Below are 15,822 nucleotides of genomic sequence, written 5' to 3' on the forward strand. Positions count from 1 at the left end.
CCTCTTGGACATCCCATTTTTCATTGGTGCTGTCACTGTCCTTTCCATTACTCTGTAGTTGAAACAGCACATTGGGCCCTGCCCCATCCCCTTGAAGAGATGTGTCTCAAAAGCATACTTCATTAACAGTAGAAACAAAACTCTAACTGCACTTGGAAAGGATAGTTAGTTCCTCCAACCTGCCAAAGTTTACCATGAACAAGCAAACTACAATGTATTTCAGACATGAGCTACAGTGACTAAAATCAAATCTCTCTCCTGTTTAACTGTAATATTAAATAATACGTAACATTTTACACTTAATAGTCTGAAGTTTGAACATAACACAGCTAATAAAGAAAAAAAAAACGGGGTCAAATCTGTTCCTGAGGAATTAATTTGGCCCAACTGATCTGAAAAAACTGATTTTACTCAGAGGAAAATAAATCCACCACAGACACAGGGGTGCGCGCACACCCACCCACGTGTACAACAGTCCTGGCACAGAGAAGTGTTACTTTTCAAGCACTGCCATCTCCAGTCCTTTCCTTGCGAGCCTGGATCATCTCCTTCGGAGCCTGCTTGCGGTCAGTGACCAACCCCAACCAAAACATGAAGTCAATGAACCAGGTGGTGGGGTTGAACTTCAGGCCCAGCTCACTGGCTGAGTAGTCAAATGGGAAGGTGTGGTGGTAGTTGTGGAAACCCTCACCTGAAAAACAGAGAGGGAGCTTGAAGACCACATGCCTGGCATGTTTATGAACTTAGGAACGTGCTCGGGCAGGACATCCCAACACCCGTTTCCCAAGTCCGGAATACAGCACAGGTTATGCTCCACCCCTGGCTATGGGAGACCTCTGGGGCAGACCCACAATGGACTCCATTTCAGTGCTTTGCGCTCTTCTCCCCAGTAGGAAGAGGCATGTCCCACCCCTTATACTCAGGGAAGAAAACTGTTAAGTGTTTCAAGAGGGGAGATGCACAACTGAGTAAGAAGCAGAGTCACTTACTTCTGCTGCACCAGCCAACTGCTGAGAAAAGAGGATTGCTATTGTGAACACGTCTCTGGCCAGAGACTACATGGCATTACTTCCATGTGGGCACCATCAGTAGAACAAGGGAGCCTTCCTCTAGGATGCACAAGCTCCAGCCTCCTCCAAGCCCTGGCTCCAAGTGGTGTCCAGCTGCAGGTGCCCAAAGCCCCGACCACGGTGAAACAGGATGGGATGTCGCTCTGAGTTTGCAAAGCTCTACCCAGGGCTACAGCACTTACCAATGGCTCCCAGAGTGACAAAGGTGTTCTGCCTGGGGTTGATGTACTTGTCGTAAGGGCGGTTGCCGTACATGTGAGCAGCGCTGTTGACCAGCCAGGTGACATTGAGGGAGATGGTGTACCGGAGGATGGAGGCAAGGAAGTAGGCATTCCACAGACTCTCACCCCAGAGGTACCATGGCACAAAGGTAGGGATCACAAAGCACATCAGCACAACAGAACTCTTGTAATACCTGTAAGGAAAGAAAAAGACACCATTACTGTGATGGGAATGACAGCTGTGGTGAAGTGGGGTTGCATTGCTGGAGACACGGCTCTGTCAGAAATCCCTGGCATAACCTGGGCCGGCCCTGTAACTGGGGCAGCAGGTAATGTTTCAGACATCCACAATCATGACATAATTTTTCCAAGTGCAATTCAAAATGCCAAGACAACCCAAAACCCCGAAGCAGCAGGTAACACTGGAGCTGAACAGCTGAGACCCAGTCCCAAAGCAAACCTGCTAAGTTGAGCACCTTTAAACCTGGGGAAGTGCAGAGCTAGCTAGGGTCCAGCTTGGGGACTGGAAAAGCCCAGGACATGGCGAGGCATTGGTGGAGCTGTGTTGGAAACATGTTCACTGCCAAGAACTTGCAAAGACTTCCCCTTGTGCTCAGATCAGAAGGAAACCTGCAGCACAGGGGAGGAGCAGCAACTTTCTATACCACTGCTGCGTGAGCTCCAACAGTGGCAGCAGACCCAAATCAGCTAGTGAGACCCACAGGCACCCCAACAAGAGTGAGGAGAAAGATGCACCTTGGCCTGGGTGCCAGGATTACTGCTGCTCTCCCAGCTCACTGGCTGGCACAAGCCCTGCCACCCATTCCATATATTGGACAAAACCAGTGTGCAGTGTAAAATGGGGAGGGACGACGCTAAACAGTCTGAGAACAAACAGGAAAGCTTTATAGTACAGCTAAAGCCATGTGCCCAGGCAAGACAGGGAAGAGAGCATAGGATGAAGGGAGCACAGAGGTGAAGAGCAGAGACCATAGCGGGAGAAACAGAGAAAAGTCATGCTGGGGGAATTTATCCAACGCACGTGGAGAAAGGGAGCAGCTCAGCAAGAAGTGGGATGGTAAAGCCAAAAGCAAGATAGGAAATAAATGACTCTAAATGGAGAACAGGCTAACAGCACTCAGGAGAGAGTAGCAAGAGAGTTCAGCTCGGGAGCCACCTACAGTGTGTCCCCAGCTCAAGAGGAAACAAGGCCCCATCATCTTCGTTGAGCCCTTCCACTTCCCTGGAGCCTAGATTTACTACAGCCCACAGTGATCCTGGGATATCATCATCATCAAAGCAAGCTGCCACATGAAATTGGAGCGGTAGGCTGAGGTGACAGGATTTTGAAGGGTGCAGAAAGAAAAGAAATGGAAAGTAAGACCCATCTTATTTGTGCCCATATGACAGGTTTAAAATAGACCCCTGTTTCTGGAAGGTATGAGGAAGGACAGAGTTTGGATTTATTAAACAGTTATTAAAACCTTCCATTTGCTCAAATTTTTTCCGATAGGAAGAACTGTCAATTTGGTTTGACAAAAAACCAAAAAAATTTTCAATTAAAACCCACAGAGGATTGGAAAAATGTTAATATTTAGTATATAGTTAATATAGTATTTTTAGAAGAAAGAAAGTTTCCATGAACATAGTTCTCATCTATAACACACTAGCTAGTTTTGGTCATCTTGTGTATGAAATAAATTAATCTCTTGCCCTGCAAGTACTTTGTTTGACATTTTTTGTTGTTGTTTGGAGGTTGTGCCTCACATGCTGGGCTCCAGAAGATCTGCAGCTTTCCAGTAACACCAACTAAGGTGGAAAGACAGTATCTCCTCAGTTCTCCCACAGAAGTCTATCTTTGCTTACCCAAGCTAAGGCTCGCCAAGGGAAACAGTCCCCATTCTTAGCTCCACCAAAGATAACAGATAATTTCCCACTCATCTGACTGACTTCTGAACCATGCTGTAGATAAAGTTTGTGAACCTTATCAATTCAAGGCCAGGATTTAAGCAGAGCTGGAGAAGAAAAGTATTTTCCAGTCCAGAAAACTCCTTCAAAGTTCAAAGCCTCTCCCACGCCAGGAAAAGAAAATGAAATATGAAAACAGCTTATCAGGCACCAATTAAAACCATTCTGTGAGATGCAAGAAGCCCAGACTGAAGTCTTTGGTGAAGACGTGAGATCTCACATCTGAACGAGCATGAACTACGTTTTCTCTGTCTCTCTTTGACTTGAAATAGCGACCCTGTAATGAGAAACCTCCTTACCTGGAGTTCAGGGGAACCAATGCTTGAAGAGCACTGTTTTCACCAAATGAAAAATTTGTCATGAAGACACTTCACCTGTGAGCCTCTCTTTCACATTACATGCAGGATTATTGCTCTGTTATTAACAGTCATCCATGCCTGGCACAGTACTGTGATTTCAGCTGAAGTGATGTGGTTTTAAACTGATTGAGTGGTATGTCATCCACAGCTCATCAGCACCACTAAATTCAGCAAAGCTAACAATCTGGCCTTAAAATGAAACATGACAAAGAAGGGTTTATTCTTACTGATCTGACCTGCCAGGTTTTCTATGCTGTCAAAAAAACAACACATGAACCTTAATAGAAAGTAGAAACCTGAATTTTTTTATCCCAGATGAGGCAAGGTAAACTCCAAAGTCCTAAATTCAAATCCAGAGCACAGATATTTGCTAAAACAACTCCCCTGCAGAAAACACTTCACTATACATTTGCAGCATAGCCAAAGCAGTAAAGCCTGCTTCTTGTGGGATGCTGTTGTCTTGGAAAAAGTAATAACACAGCCAAGAGGAGCTGCAGCAAACAGCAAGGGAGCCTTTGCAAACAGGCACTGCTGACTGAGGAACCAGTAAAAGCAACAATATGTGGAGGGCAGTGAATTCCTCATTCCTGGAGCTCTTCTGATGCAGGGGTAACTCTGCTAGTGCACAGATTTCTCTAACGCAAAAAAGGAACTCATTTCTGGGCTCAGCTGACTGCTCCCCTCACCCACAAAACACTCAGAAATGAGTTTATGTGGTTTGCCAAAGTACCTCGACCAAACGCTTGCAGGCAGAGACAGTCCTCTTGTGCCTAAAATACTGGCACTCACACAGAGGACAAAGCATGTTGCTCAATTCCCACCTCTTGCAGACTGTGGAGCAAACTGAACTAGGTCTGTGCTAATTCTCAAGGGAGATAATTAATCCTGTAAAGAATGACAATCATGGGAGAGGAAGTGCTTAGTCTGCACTGGTCCACAGGTACCAAAGGTGAGTTTGCAGAATGAGATGTGCACTTCTGCATGAAGGCAGCTAACAGCACTTGCTCCAACGATGAGAAGATCAAAATCCCAGCAACTTCTGTTGTGACTATTTTCACAGCCAGCCCTGGTTTTTTGGAAATGGAAAGGGACAAGGACAGGGCTCACTTGTGCAGCAGAGCCTGCAGGGCCAGTCAGCAAACAGCAGCTACATGGCAACGGTGGGGGCAAGAGGGACAGCAGTCCTAATGCCTGCAATCAAGGTGGCAGGGATATCGTGGGGAAGAAAAGGTAAAGATAAAAATCAGGAATGAGCCACAACTAGACAACCAGGTGGAGGGACCTCTCCACCCCACCTTGCACAAGGGCCCAGCACTCCTACTTACTTTCTTTGGAACCTGACAACAGGGTCATCCAGCAGGTCAGTGAAATCCAGTTTCCTCCCCTTCTCTATGACATCTCGGTGCTTGCGCACGAACAGCCAGCCGATATGGGAGAAGAAGAAGCCACGGCGGGCATTGTGTGGGTCTGCATCCGTCTCCGAGTACTTGTGGTGCACACGGTGGTCTCTGCTCCACTCATAAATGTCGTTCTGCACAGAAAGTAGGGCAGGGTGAGAGGAGAGAGGCCGGGTGCTGCTCCAGCAGTACCACTTCCAGCTCCTTCCCCACACAGTAACAGCAACGAGCCCCTCTCTGATGCTCATCAAAAAGAAGTTATCAACTAAAGACAGCCTGAGGGACCCCAGCTTTGCAGACAGCCAGTCTATCACACTGCTCCTGTCAGGGCCCACACAAAATGGGACATGCTCTGGGAACCGGTGACAGATTGGACATGTCCTAGGCCTGGAGATGGCTGTAAACCAACAGCCTCTTGGGAGTTACCATCATCAGCCTGCCCTGGTCCTGTGTCCTCCCTGGGTGTTCACTGTGTGAGGATGGACACTGCGCTGGAGGGACCAGGTACATACATGTTTACACTATTATTTTATGACCCTGCCATGAGGGAAGCTTGCATATTTATTTTCAGGGCACTACTGTGCAGAGACACTCAGTTCTGGCATCTTTTTTCTAGGCTAGTTGTGGCTGGTTACCACTGATACCCTCCAGGCACAAACACAACTCTGAAAATGGGACAGAGCTTGTGGAACACTACATGTGCCTTTTCCTGACCTGAACAGGAGCTGAACTTGCTCAGCCTTTTGGAGGGATGCGTCTACCACAGTAAAACCAGCACCTCCATTTAAATTACTGCTTTGCCTGCAGGGATGTGTACAAGAGCACAGCCTTCCAGTACTACAGGAAAAATGGGGAGAGACTCTTTATCAGGTAATGTAGTGATGGGATGAGGCATAGTGGTTTTAAACTGAAAGCGGGTAATTTACATTAGGTATTAGGAAGAAATTTCTTACTGTGAGGGTGGCAAGATACTGGAACAGGCTGCCCAGAGAAGTTGTGGATGCCCCCTCCCTGGAAGCGTTTAAGGCCAGGTCGGATGAGGCTTTGAACAACCTAATCTAGTGGAAGGTGTCCCTTCCCATGGCAAGGGGGTTGGAACTAGATGATCTTTAAGGTCCTTTCCAACCCAAACCAGTCTATGATTCTACTACTAAGATATCAAAGGAAAGATGCCTATTTTATGGGAAATCAAGTCTTGCATTTGCAGCCAGGGTGGAATAAAAGTTTCAGACCCATAACATGAGCTCAGCATTGGATCAGATACAAAGCAAGTTCAGTCTTGTCTCTGCTTAAGCTGTCAGCCGATAAGGGTCACTGAAATGCCTTATGGCTCTGAATGGGATTATGTGGATTGCAGGGAGGAAGGGATGGACCCCAATTTCAGACTTGGATCCGTAAAGTGAGACCTTCTGAGTTTACTCAGCTGAAGGTATTTCAGCCTCCCAGTTTGCTCTGCAGTATGCAATGGCTATTTGTCTAAACTGGTAGTTTGTGCAGTGGTGCCGAGCTACTAGTGCAGGGTATTGTAAGCATGTGTAACATTTGCAAAACTCAGGCCACAGACTTATCTGTGAATTGAATTGCCCTACACCAGCACCAAAACAAGGAAATGTTAGTTAATGCCCAGATCCACAAGAGTGAACCTTAATCAGAGAATGCTTATAAGAGTCTGCTTTCCTCTACTATTTCCACCTTTGCACAGCCAGGGAGGTACATAGGCAGTAATAGCCAAAGGAAGGAAGGGCATTGGTTACTTTTAGGGACAGCAATAGCACCCACAACCACCAACCACAGCAGCTTTGCTGCCAGCAGAACTGAGCAAACCATTTGTGGTGTCTGTGAAGTAACCGCAGTGCGGCAGCCATCATGGCGCTCAATATACTTGCAGGACATAGTAAGCCCAGGCTAATGACAACTGTGTGTATCTATATTTTGTGACACAAAAGCCCTAATGTTGAAAGCATTGCAGAAATCATGTCTCTTAGCTGCCAATATTTGAGAGAAAGCAGTGAGGCTGCCTGTGCTGCTGAGGGGACTCCAGGAACAACTGCAAAGAGCAGCTAAAGAATACAGCTCAAATGCCTGTGTGTCCAATTTCAGCCTTGCAAAGATGAACTCTGTCTGCAAGATCCCACAAGGGACAGGTGAAGAAAAGCCCCAGAAAGATCTCAGCTCCACTGCACTCGCTTGTGCTCAGCCCTGTACTGTTGTCAGCTATGGCCGCAGGGACACTGGGAGTGGGCTGGGGATGATGGGAACAGTTTTCTGCAGCCCTGACTCATCCAAGCCATTGAGAGGAGGCAGTGAAGATCAGCCCCTTACCAATGCTCCAGTATGTCGCACCTTAACTATCCCACTGCACAAGAGAACAAAGTAAACTGAGTGAAGCAAAGGAAGTCATCAAACTCCTCAGTGAGAGCAAGGGGAGATATTCACCTTGCTGCCATCTTATTTTTTTTCTGCAGAGAAATCCAAGGGAATGAAAGCATCTACACTGCTTCCAGTGGCTTCAGCGGGAATATCCAGAAGACTAGAAAATGCCAAGATTAAGTCATTCAAAAATGACAGAGTTATGCAAGAAACACACCTAGAAAAGGTCCTCTTCCTTAACCAGAAATAATTTTTCAAGTGAGACTATTGATCAGTTTGTCACAACAGCACTCGATAAAATTATCTGTGGGACAGCAGATAATCAGGTAACCAGGGCAAAGCAATAATACTGTGGTAAATTAACTTGGCTTTTCATACCATAGCAAAAACCTACAGGGCTGGTAAGAAAAATTATTCCCCACATGAAAGGGTTAGGAAGCTGTGAAACAACTGAATTGCATCCAATTAAAAACCACAAAATGCTAAGAGGAAATAAAGGCCAGCAGCCAGAACTGTTGGCAATAAATACACCAAGAACTGGAGCATAGCACGCGTAAATATGCTCTGAGCATATTAATAGCTACCATTTTTCAGGAACACATCACTTTTGATGAAGTTTCAGGCAAACACAGGAGTGAAATCACTTCCAAAGCAGGGAGTGACAGCATCATGTTGTGACAGTGATGCAGACATGAGGTTTCATGAGCAGGTCCATAAATAAACTGCAGACCAAAACATGACAACGAACTGGGCTACGTAACAACCTGTTGTGGTTTAACTGCAGCTGGCAACTAAGTACCATGCAGCCGCTCACTCACTCTTCTCCCCACCCTGGTGGGATGGGGAGGAGAATTGGAAAAAAAAACCAACCAAAAAATGGTAAAAAAAAAACCCCAACCAAATTGTGGGTTGAGATAAAGACAATTTAACAGGACAGCAAGGGAAGAGAAAATAATAATAATAGAATGTACAAAATAAGCGGGGCACAATACAATTGCTCACCACCCACTGGCCAATGCCCAGCCAGTTCCCAAGCTGTGGTCACCACCTCTCAACGCCCCCCAGTTTATATACTGAGCATGATGTTATATGGTACGGAATACCCCTTTGGCCAGTTTGGGTCAGCTGTCCTGGCTGTGCTCCCTCCCAGTTTCCTTTCCCTTTCCCACTTTCCACCTCCGCAGTGGCATAGCACAGGAAGCTGAAAAGTCCTTGACTTAATATAAACTCTACTTAGCAACAATAAAACATCAGTGTGTTATCAACACTATTCTCATACTAAATCCAAAACACAGCACTGTATCAGCTACTAGGAAGAAAATTAACTCTATCCCAGCTGAAACCAGGACACAAGCTCAGTGTGCTGACGCAAATCTCCATACAACCACTGTTGCTGTGTGCAAATGCTCACAGCACAACCCCAGCTGAACAACACGTTTCACAGAGATGGCCAAGAGCGACGGTGCAATGCAGTTAGCAAAGGAGACAGCAGCACGTCCCAACTGAGATGCTGAACGTTAAACACTAGGAGATCAAGTAGACTTAAGCCAGGTATGACCTATTTCTGCAACTGATGTGACCGCAAGAGGCACTGTTAATTTCAATTTTGTGAGAGCTTCACTCTAGATGGAGAGAACAAACATGCTCCAACCATAAAAAAATGCACTAGGCAACAGGGCAAAAATGGCTGTATCTGATGGTGTTTCAAAGGAAGTACAGCATGTCACAGCCCATGCAGCATCAAGATAAAACTCTTCAGCAGTTTCCCTTGCCCTTCAAGAAGTCTGTGTATTTCCTCAATATTCAGCATCCAAGGATGTTGTAGGTATCTCCAATGCTACCTCGTCTTCCCAAAGCCAACATGAGGGAGATGGACCTGAAAACTCATTCAGTGTCCGCTCATGGTGGTGAAAAAACAGCCTTTAGCAGCCAATGGATGCCACAGTAATTAGGAGTGGGCTTCAGACTACTTAAGATTTAAGAGCAGGTGATTTGGTCTTTCATTTTTTTTCCAATAAGAAGGGCACAAAGGTGGCTTGAAGCTACTTTGAAGTACTTCCCTGCCTCAGAATCACACCATGTCCTCAGCCAAAAGCAGTGATGAGGCCAATGCAGCTGAGAGCAAAACCCATAGCAACAGGGGAACAGAATGTAATGAAAAGCCAATGTACAGTCTCATTGCAACCAGCTCGACACATTCATTTAAATTACCTATGAAAGATAAGATCGGCTGTAAAACAGGAGGACAGTAACAGAGGGTTCTCAAAACAGTTGTTTAAAACGCTGAGCAAAGGGCTTGTAAAAGCTCTGCAAGGAACCAAGCAGCACAAAGCAGCTGGAATATGGCTCAGCATAAAGGAAGGCTATAGTCAAAATGGACACATTCCCATATTCAAGCAAAAGCACTGTGTTCTGTGTAATGTCTAGAGGGATTAACAAGATTAATTCTTTCCACCTTAAAAAAAAAAAAAGATAAATCAAAGATGATAAATGAACAGTACAGAAGTGGGTAAAGGGACTCTTTTCGTCCTCTGTCAAGGTACGTGAACGAGAAGGCAACCAAACAGACTGAAGGGAAAAAGTTGAAAACTCAAGGCACAACACACATGTAGTACTTAATGCCAGAAGGGTTTACGGCAGCCAAGCTCAGTAAGTTTAATGTTAGTACAGGTTTGTATCTCTATTTTAAACAGCTAAAGGAGTAACTACACACCAAGAAGATCCTGGTTCTGGGCTAACTCCTAGCTGGGTGTTATACAAACAATTTTGAGGCCTATCAGTATAAGTACAGAGCTAGTAACATGCTTCTTTGCAAATATATTTGAATTTTACTGGTGAAAAATGCTGCATAAATCATAGGTGAATTAAGATTGTGAAAGGATGCCTGCTCTCCTTTCTGGGCACATCAAAATCTCCAACTGCCTGGACGGACAAAGAGACTTGATTACGCAGACATATTTGCATCAAGTTGGCCCTTACAAAAATTTCCACGTTGTCCTGTGAAGTGTGAGGCCTGACCTATGCCACAGATAGGCTGCTGGGGTGCTGAGCCCCTGATCTGGGCATGTTCAACTTAGTAATTAAGTAAGTATCACTCCTGGACTGTCTAATGCATACTGTTACATGGGTGGTGAGAGAGGCGCTGCATCCCCTGAGCCAGCAGAATGTGTAATCAGCAAACGTCTTTCTGCCAGTATTTTTTTTTTTTCCCTGTCTCTAAGCTGAGGGAATCCCTGCACAGGAGAGATAGCTGACTGGAGGCCAAGAATTTGGATGGGCAACCACAACCCCACCTGGAAAGCCATGGAGTTAGCTGCAGCCAGAAAGATCCGCAAAGGCAGCTTGGCTTTGTAGGAACGGTGGCTCCACAGGCGATGCGCACCAGCCGTCACGCCCAGGGCTGTCATCAGGAAACAGAAATATGCTGAAAGACACAAAAACAAAACACAGGATGTGCCAGGGGCCAACTGCCATTATTTTTGCTTCCTTTGATGTAAAGATGATCCTTGCCCCTGCCTGCCGATGCTTGCAGGGTCACTCAGGCTAGGCAGACAGCAGGTGAGGTTCTCAGCCCATCTCTGCTGCCCCACAGCCATGTCTTTTCATGTCTTTTCACTTCCCGCCTGTCCTCATTTAACCAGTGTGCTGTTCAGGAGAGTTTGGCAGCACTGAAGCACCATGCTGTGACACATTCACATAGTATGCTTTGACCAAGTACAGTGGAGTGGAAGTTCATCACTCATGACAGAAGAGTAGCAACAACTCTTCTAATAGGACACTGCCAGCCTCCTCCAGACAGGTCTTTGCTCGAGTCTGATCTGCCAGCTAGTTTAAGAGCATCATGTCCCGCCCCTAAAGATATGACCTGCGTCAGAGTTTCCACAATAAAGACTTCTCTTATCATTGGGAGCTCATGACTTGGTAATAAAAATGCACCAGGAACTGGAGCATTCACCATTTCCCTCAGCTTCAGGAACTGCTTTTCCTTCCCTTAACTATAAAACTGGCCAAGTAAACTTACTTTGAGCATTTTTTCAGATGGCCAACACAGTATGGGAACAGGTCTGTTCCTCACTCAGCACACTGGCTCCAGGCTAGACACACAGCCCAAGCACATGCGTCCTGCAGCATACCACCCCATGCTTAAAATAACACCCCCACTGACCACCATCACCACATCAGTACATCTCTGGTTCTCCTTTCAGCAGGGGCCACGCTCAAACATGCTCCATCTGGGTAAACCTCGCACTTCCAGGGACAGAGGGAATCGTTGGCTGGGGCAGCAGAACAAAGACAGTGGACCCAGGCCCGCCTGCTCGAGCCATGCACCTATGCACTGATTGCTTCTCCTTTGATATGTTTGTTGGTTTTGTCTCTAGCGTCTTTCAATTCCTGTGTGATGGATGATCCATAGCCTGAGTTGTTTTGACTTGTAACAAAAGAGGAGACTATGGGAAAAGGTTGGAAGAACAGTGCGTTAGAGCTGCCCCTCCTCTTGGAGAGAGGCTGGAAGGAAAACAGGAACAGCTAGGAGGAAAGTATTACATGAAAGTCCCAAATAAACTACACGACTTAAAACCACTCACATTCAAGCTGTCATATACTCTTATGTCTCTCTCCCATAGGTGTTGGGAGATGTTCCATGTCTCATCCTATGCCTAAAGAGTACAGATTCATTTTACAAGTGTAAAATTAAAACAGGAGTGTATCCAAACAGTAAGAATATTACCGGACAACCTCAAATGAGTTTGCACGATCTGAAGCAATGCGCTGTTTAGCCAGGGCTCCCTGCCACCCTACACACACAGGCATGTTTTGGTTTAAACAGACTATTTCAAATACCTAAATAAGAGTTACTGAAACAAAAAGGCAAAACCCTATACCCAAAAAGGGGTCTTCTACTTGTGTCTGTGTCTGCACAGCAGTCTGTCCAGCAGGGAACCCTGTTAGACACACAGTGGCTAGAAAGGAATTCACAATCAGCTTTTCCCAGTATGCAATGTAAAACATCTATCTTTGCAAAAAGAAAACAAAAATATATATATGTAGGTGCGAGTCTACTGTATCCCTCTATCAACTCCCAACTCACAGTGCTTGAAATTGCAGCATCTAAGAGAAAATATAATAGAAATATATTTGGTAAAATAACAGCGTAACCATATTTCATGTTGATTGTCACCCCTGCGGACTGAAGGAGTAAATGGACCTTATCCACTCCACTCGTGGATCAATCAAAAACAGATTTACCCAAACATTATGTATATGGTCCAAATTCTTGTCATCTCCTGCGCAGCAAACCAAAGCCTTTCTTACAAAATGCAACAAGCAAATGGAATCAGAATGGTCCTAGTAAAGATGATGCATCTCTAAAACCAGCTTTGGACAACATCACCTAAGAAGCAATTCTTTTCAGCAGACTGCAGTGTTCAAGCTACTCCCAGAAAAGGCTCATCTGTGCAGTTGAGCCCAGTGTGCTGAAGTCTATTGCCAAATTCAGACTTTTGCCTGCTTCCTGAAGGGAGGTACAGAAATGAATCATGCATGCTCTCTGCACATTATTTACAGATTTTGTTGAATTTACAGATTACTCTCAGATCAGTAAAAATGCCGACACCACAACAACTCGCACTCCAGTCTCTGCTGCAGTCTTGCAGTTCTTGCACATGCCTTGTCAGTGCAAGGACTTGGTCTTCTATGAAATTAGGAAAAACCTATCCTGTCATTTTCTGTATGTGACATTGAGCTGTGCAGAAACATCACTAAGTAAGGCCTTCCAAATCACTCAAATGACTGTAATTGTGGGAACGGATCTGTGACACACAGAATACTGACATTATCCAGCTAACATAAAAATATTAAGGTTATAATCCTGAATCATTACAAGAACATATTGTCTGTTGGGCTTTGTGACTAGTTAACCTCCTGCTAGTCACAGGAGCTGAAATCTCCTGTCTTCAGCAGTCTCTTTGCTTTCTTAAAGCACAGAGGGGCTTTTCTCCCACTTCAAAGCAACAGATTATTTAGTTGACCAAGTGCTTCTCAAGGCACCCATCCATCTTAATAATGATTGATTGCTTAAAACCAGAATTAAATATAAGTGGGTAGAATGAGACTTACGCAACTTTAAGGCTGCTTTTGCTTTCCTTCTCTGTCCAGTGCAAGAAAGAGGCTGAGTGGTAAGCAATGTATAGACCACATGAAATAGCTGCACTGAATAGAAGGGATTTATGCCACTTGATGAGTCAGCTCTTATAGAGCTCAGCTTAACAGAGACCCTTTCATCCAGCCCACTCCACACTACCAGTATTGCAGCACAATGGACAACAGTATTTTGGGAGTCTGGGGGCTGCCCTAGGGTCTACATGCCACCCTGTCTCCATACCTTTGAACAGCACCTTCCAGCCCAGGTCCCCTACCAACATTCCTGATTCACACCTCCAGGGAAGCCTTGTGCTACAAGTGGGAGGAGGATTTGTGCAAAACATTTCTGCAGGAGCCCTGCTGCCACACAGGCAGCCTTGCAGGTAGCATGTCTCCAGCCATCCACCAGGAGCAGGCAAGCTCAGCTGTACTTCAGGACAGGGACTGGCTGGTGGTGTGCCCAGCGAAAGGAGGGGGACTCGCGTTTCACAGGGGGCAGCTGGCATGCCCAGCTCTCCCTACAGCCACGGCGGGGAACAAGCTGACCCTGGCCTGGATGGCTCAGCAAACGGAGAGGCAGAAAGGCCAACCCAGAAGGAGTGCCAGACCCTCCCAGGAACATGCTGTCCTGATCAAATGGGGCTTTCCCAGGGATTTCCCAGGGCTTCCCTGGACCATGACCACAAGCTCCATCCTCCTGCCCCTCCAGCCCTGACTTGCCAGCCCCAGCCACTACTGCAGTGATCAAGCTAAAACGGCTGGGGCTTATACCACAACATGCCTGCTTTTTGACTTTGAAGAGGAGGAATCATAACAGCAGAAATTTCCTCATATAAATCCTGAGGGCTGAAACATCTCCAGAAACAAACTTACTCAGCAGTTTGGTAACCAGAGCAGAAAGAAATCCTGTCAGACAAATGCACTGTACAGTGATACCAGATTTCTGTGGTTCTTACAGGAATTAGGGTGCATGAAAATATTACTCGGCACTAATTCCCAATGTATAAATAGCCAAGATGGCAAATATTTGTCACGTACAGACATGTCTCAAGTTTTCCTTTGCAGAAATAATTATGAACTCAAACCAAAAATCAGACTATAAACCATTTGATTTTACATTAATTATGCACAGCTACAGTTATTACATGAGAAGAGAACCTGGCTCATTTTTGGGGGCTGGGGAGTGTGTGTGTGTATGGGGTGAACATCTCCATGAAACACGGAAGGATTACACTATGAAGCAAAGTGGCTCAGTTAATAGCAACCCACCATACCGAAAACTCCCTCTTATTCCTGTAACTAAACAGGTCTCCTAAGTAATAAAGAGTAAAAAACACAGTTGTTGCAGAAAAAGAAGGGGAAAAAATCAGAAAAACCACAAGAAAAGTAACAATAAAATACCTGGAATCCAAACAGTTAACAATATCGTTCTTTTTAATTTAGTGAGGGTACTTAATATACAAAAAGGAAGCCACTAAAATAGCCAGATTAGTCTTCTGCATGTTTTAATGAGCTAACTCTGCAACTGAGATGACTTATCAAAGCAAAACACACCCACAAGGAAACCGCAGTATTTCACACTTCACCTATAGACTGCAGACTGAGCAGTGTATCCATGTATATTAGCTTCACACATGACCACAGGCCACTGGAGACTCCAAATTCAGAGCACAGATGACCATCTTGTGGAGGAGGAATAATATACTGCTTTTCCTCCCCTCAACTGGTGCTGCAGTACTGGCAGGAGCGCAGCTTGGGAGGGGGCTGTGCTGGAGTGTGGTGGAGGAGGATGTCAGCAGCCATTGATGATGGATGTGAAGGAAGAACAGCAAGCTAGCAGCATCCCCACCTCCCCAAGACGCCCAGCTATGAGGCCAAGAGGCATTTCCACAGGGCTGTCCTCACCAGGAGGCCAAGCCGACACTGGCTGCACAGACAGGGATCTGTGAAACAAGGGGTGCTTGAGGGATAAGGATGGAGCTAGAAAAGGGCTGGGTCAGGACTCGCTAACCACAAGCCTGGGGATGGAGCACACATTGCGGCTGGGCAGGCAGGGCCAGCATCTGAGAGAGCCAGGGCATGGGAGTTCCACCAACAGTACAGCAGTCTGAGCAGGAGCTCTGAAGCCACCTGACAAAAGGTTGTGTCATGCTAATACCAAAGTAAATGAAAGAAGGAAAAAAAAAAAAAAAAAGTAAAATAGTGGAATGAGGACTTCAAGAAAAAAAAATTAAAACCAAAAAGCTAACACAACAGAAAAAGCTGTCTGGAGACATGTGGGATGAGAGAGGAAACA

General features: G+C 45.7%; 1 protein-coding gene across 1 annotated transcript; it reads right to left on the reverse strand.

Moving 5' to 3' along the window:
- Positions 1–500: 500 nt before the first annotated feature.
- Positions 501–10,809, reverse strand: SCD5 (stearoyl-CoA desaturase 5; the record flags this gene model as incomplete). Its single annotated transcript, XM_010291660.1, has 4 exons — positions 501–691; positions 1,253–1,485; positions 4,944–5,149; positions 10,679–10,809. Coding segments are annotated over 4 exons (761 nt in total), but the record flags the coding sequence as incomplete, so codon positions are not given.
- Between the last annotated feature and the right edge of the window lie 5,013 nt (positions 10,810–15,822).

Source organism: Phaethon lepturus, unplaced genomic scaffold (genome assembly GCF_000687285.1).
Source record: "Phaethon lepturus isolate BGI_N335 unplaced genomic scaffold, ASM68728v1 scaffold9580, whole genome shotgun sequence".
In the NCBI taxonomy this organism is placed as follows: domain Eukaryota; kingdom Metazoa; phylum Chordata; class Aves; order Phaethontiformes; family Phaethontidae; genus Phaethon; species Phaethon lepturus.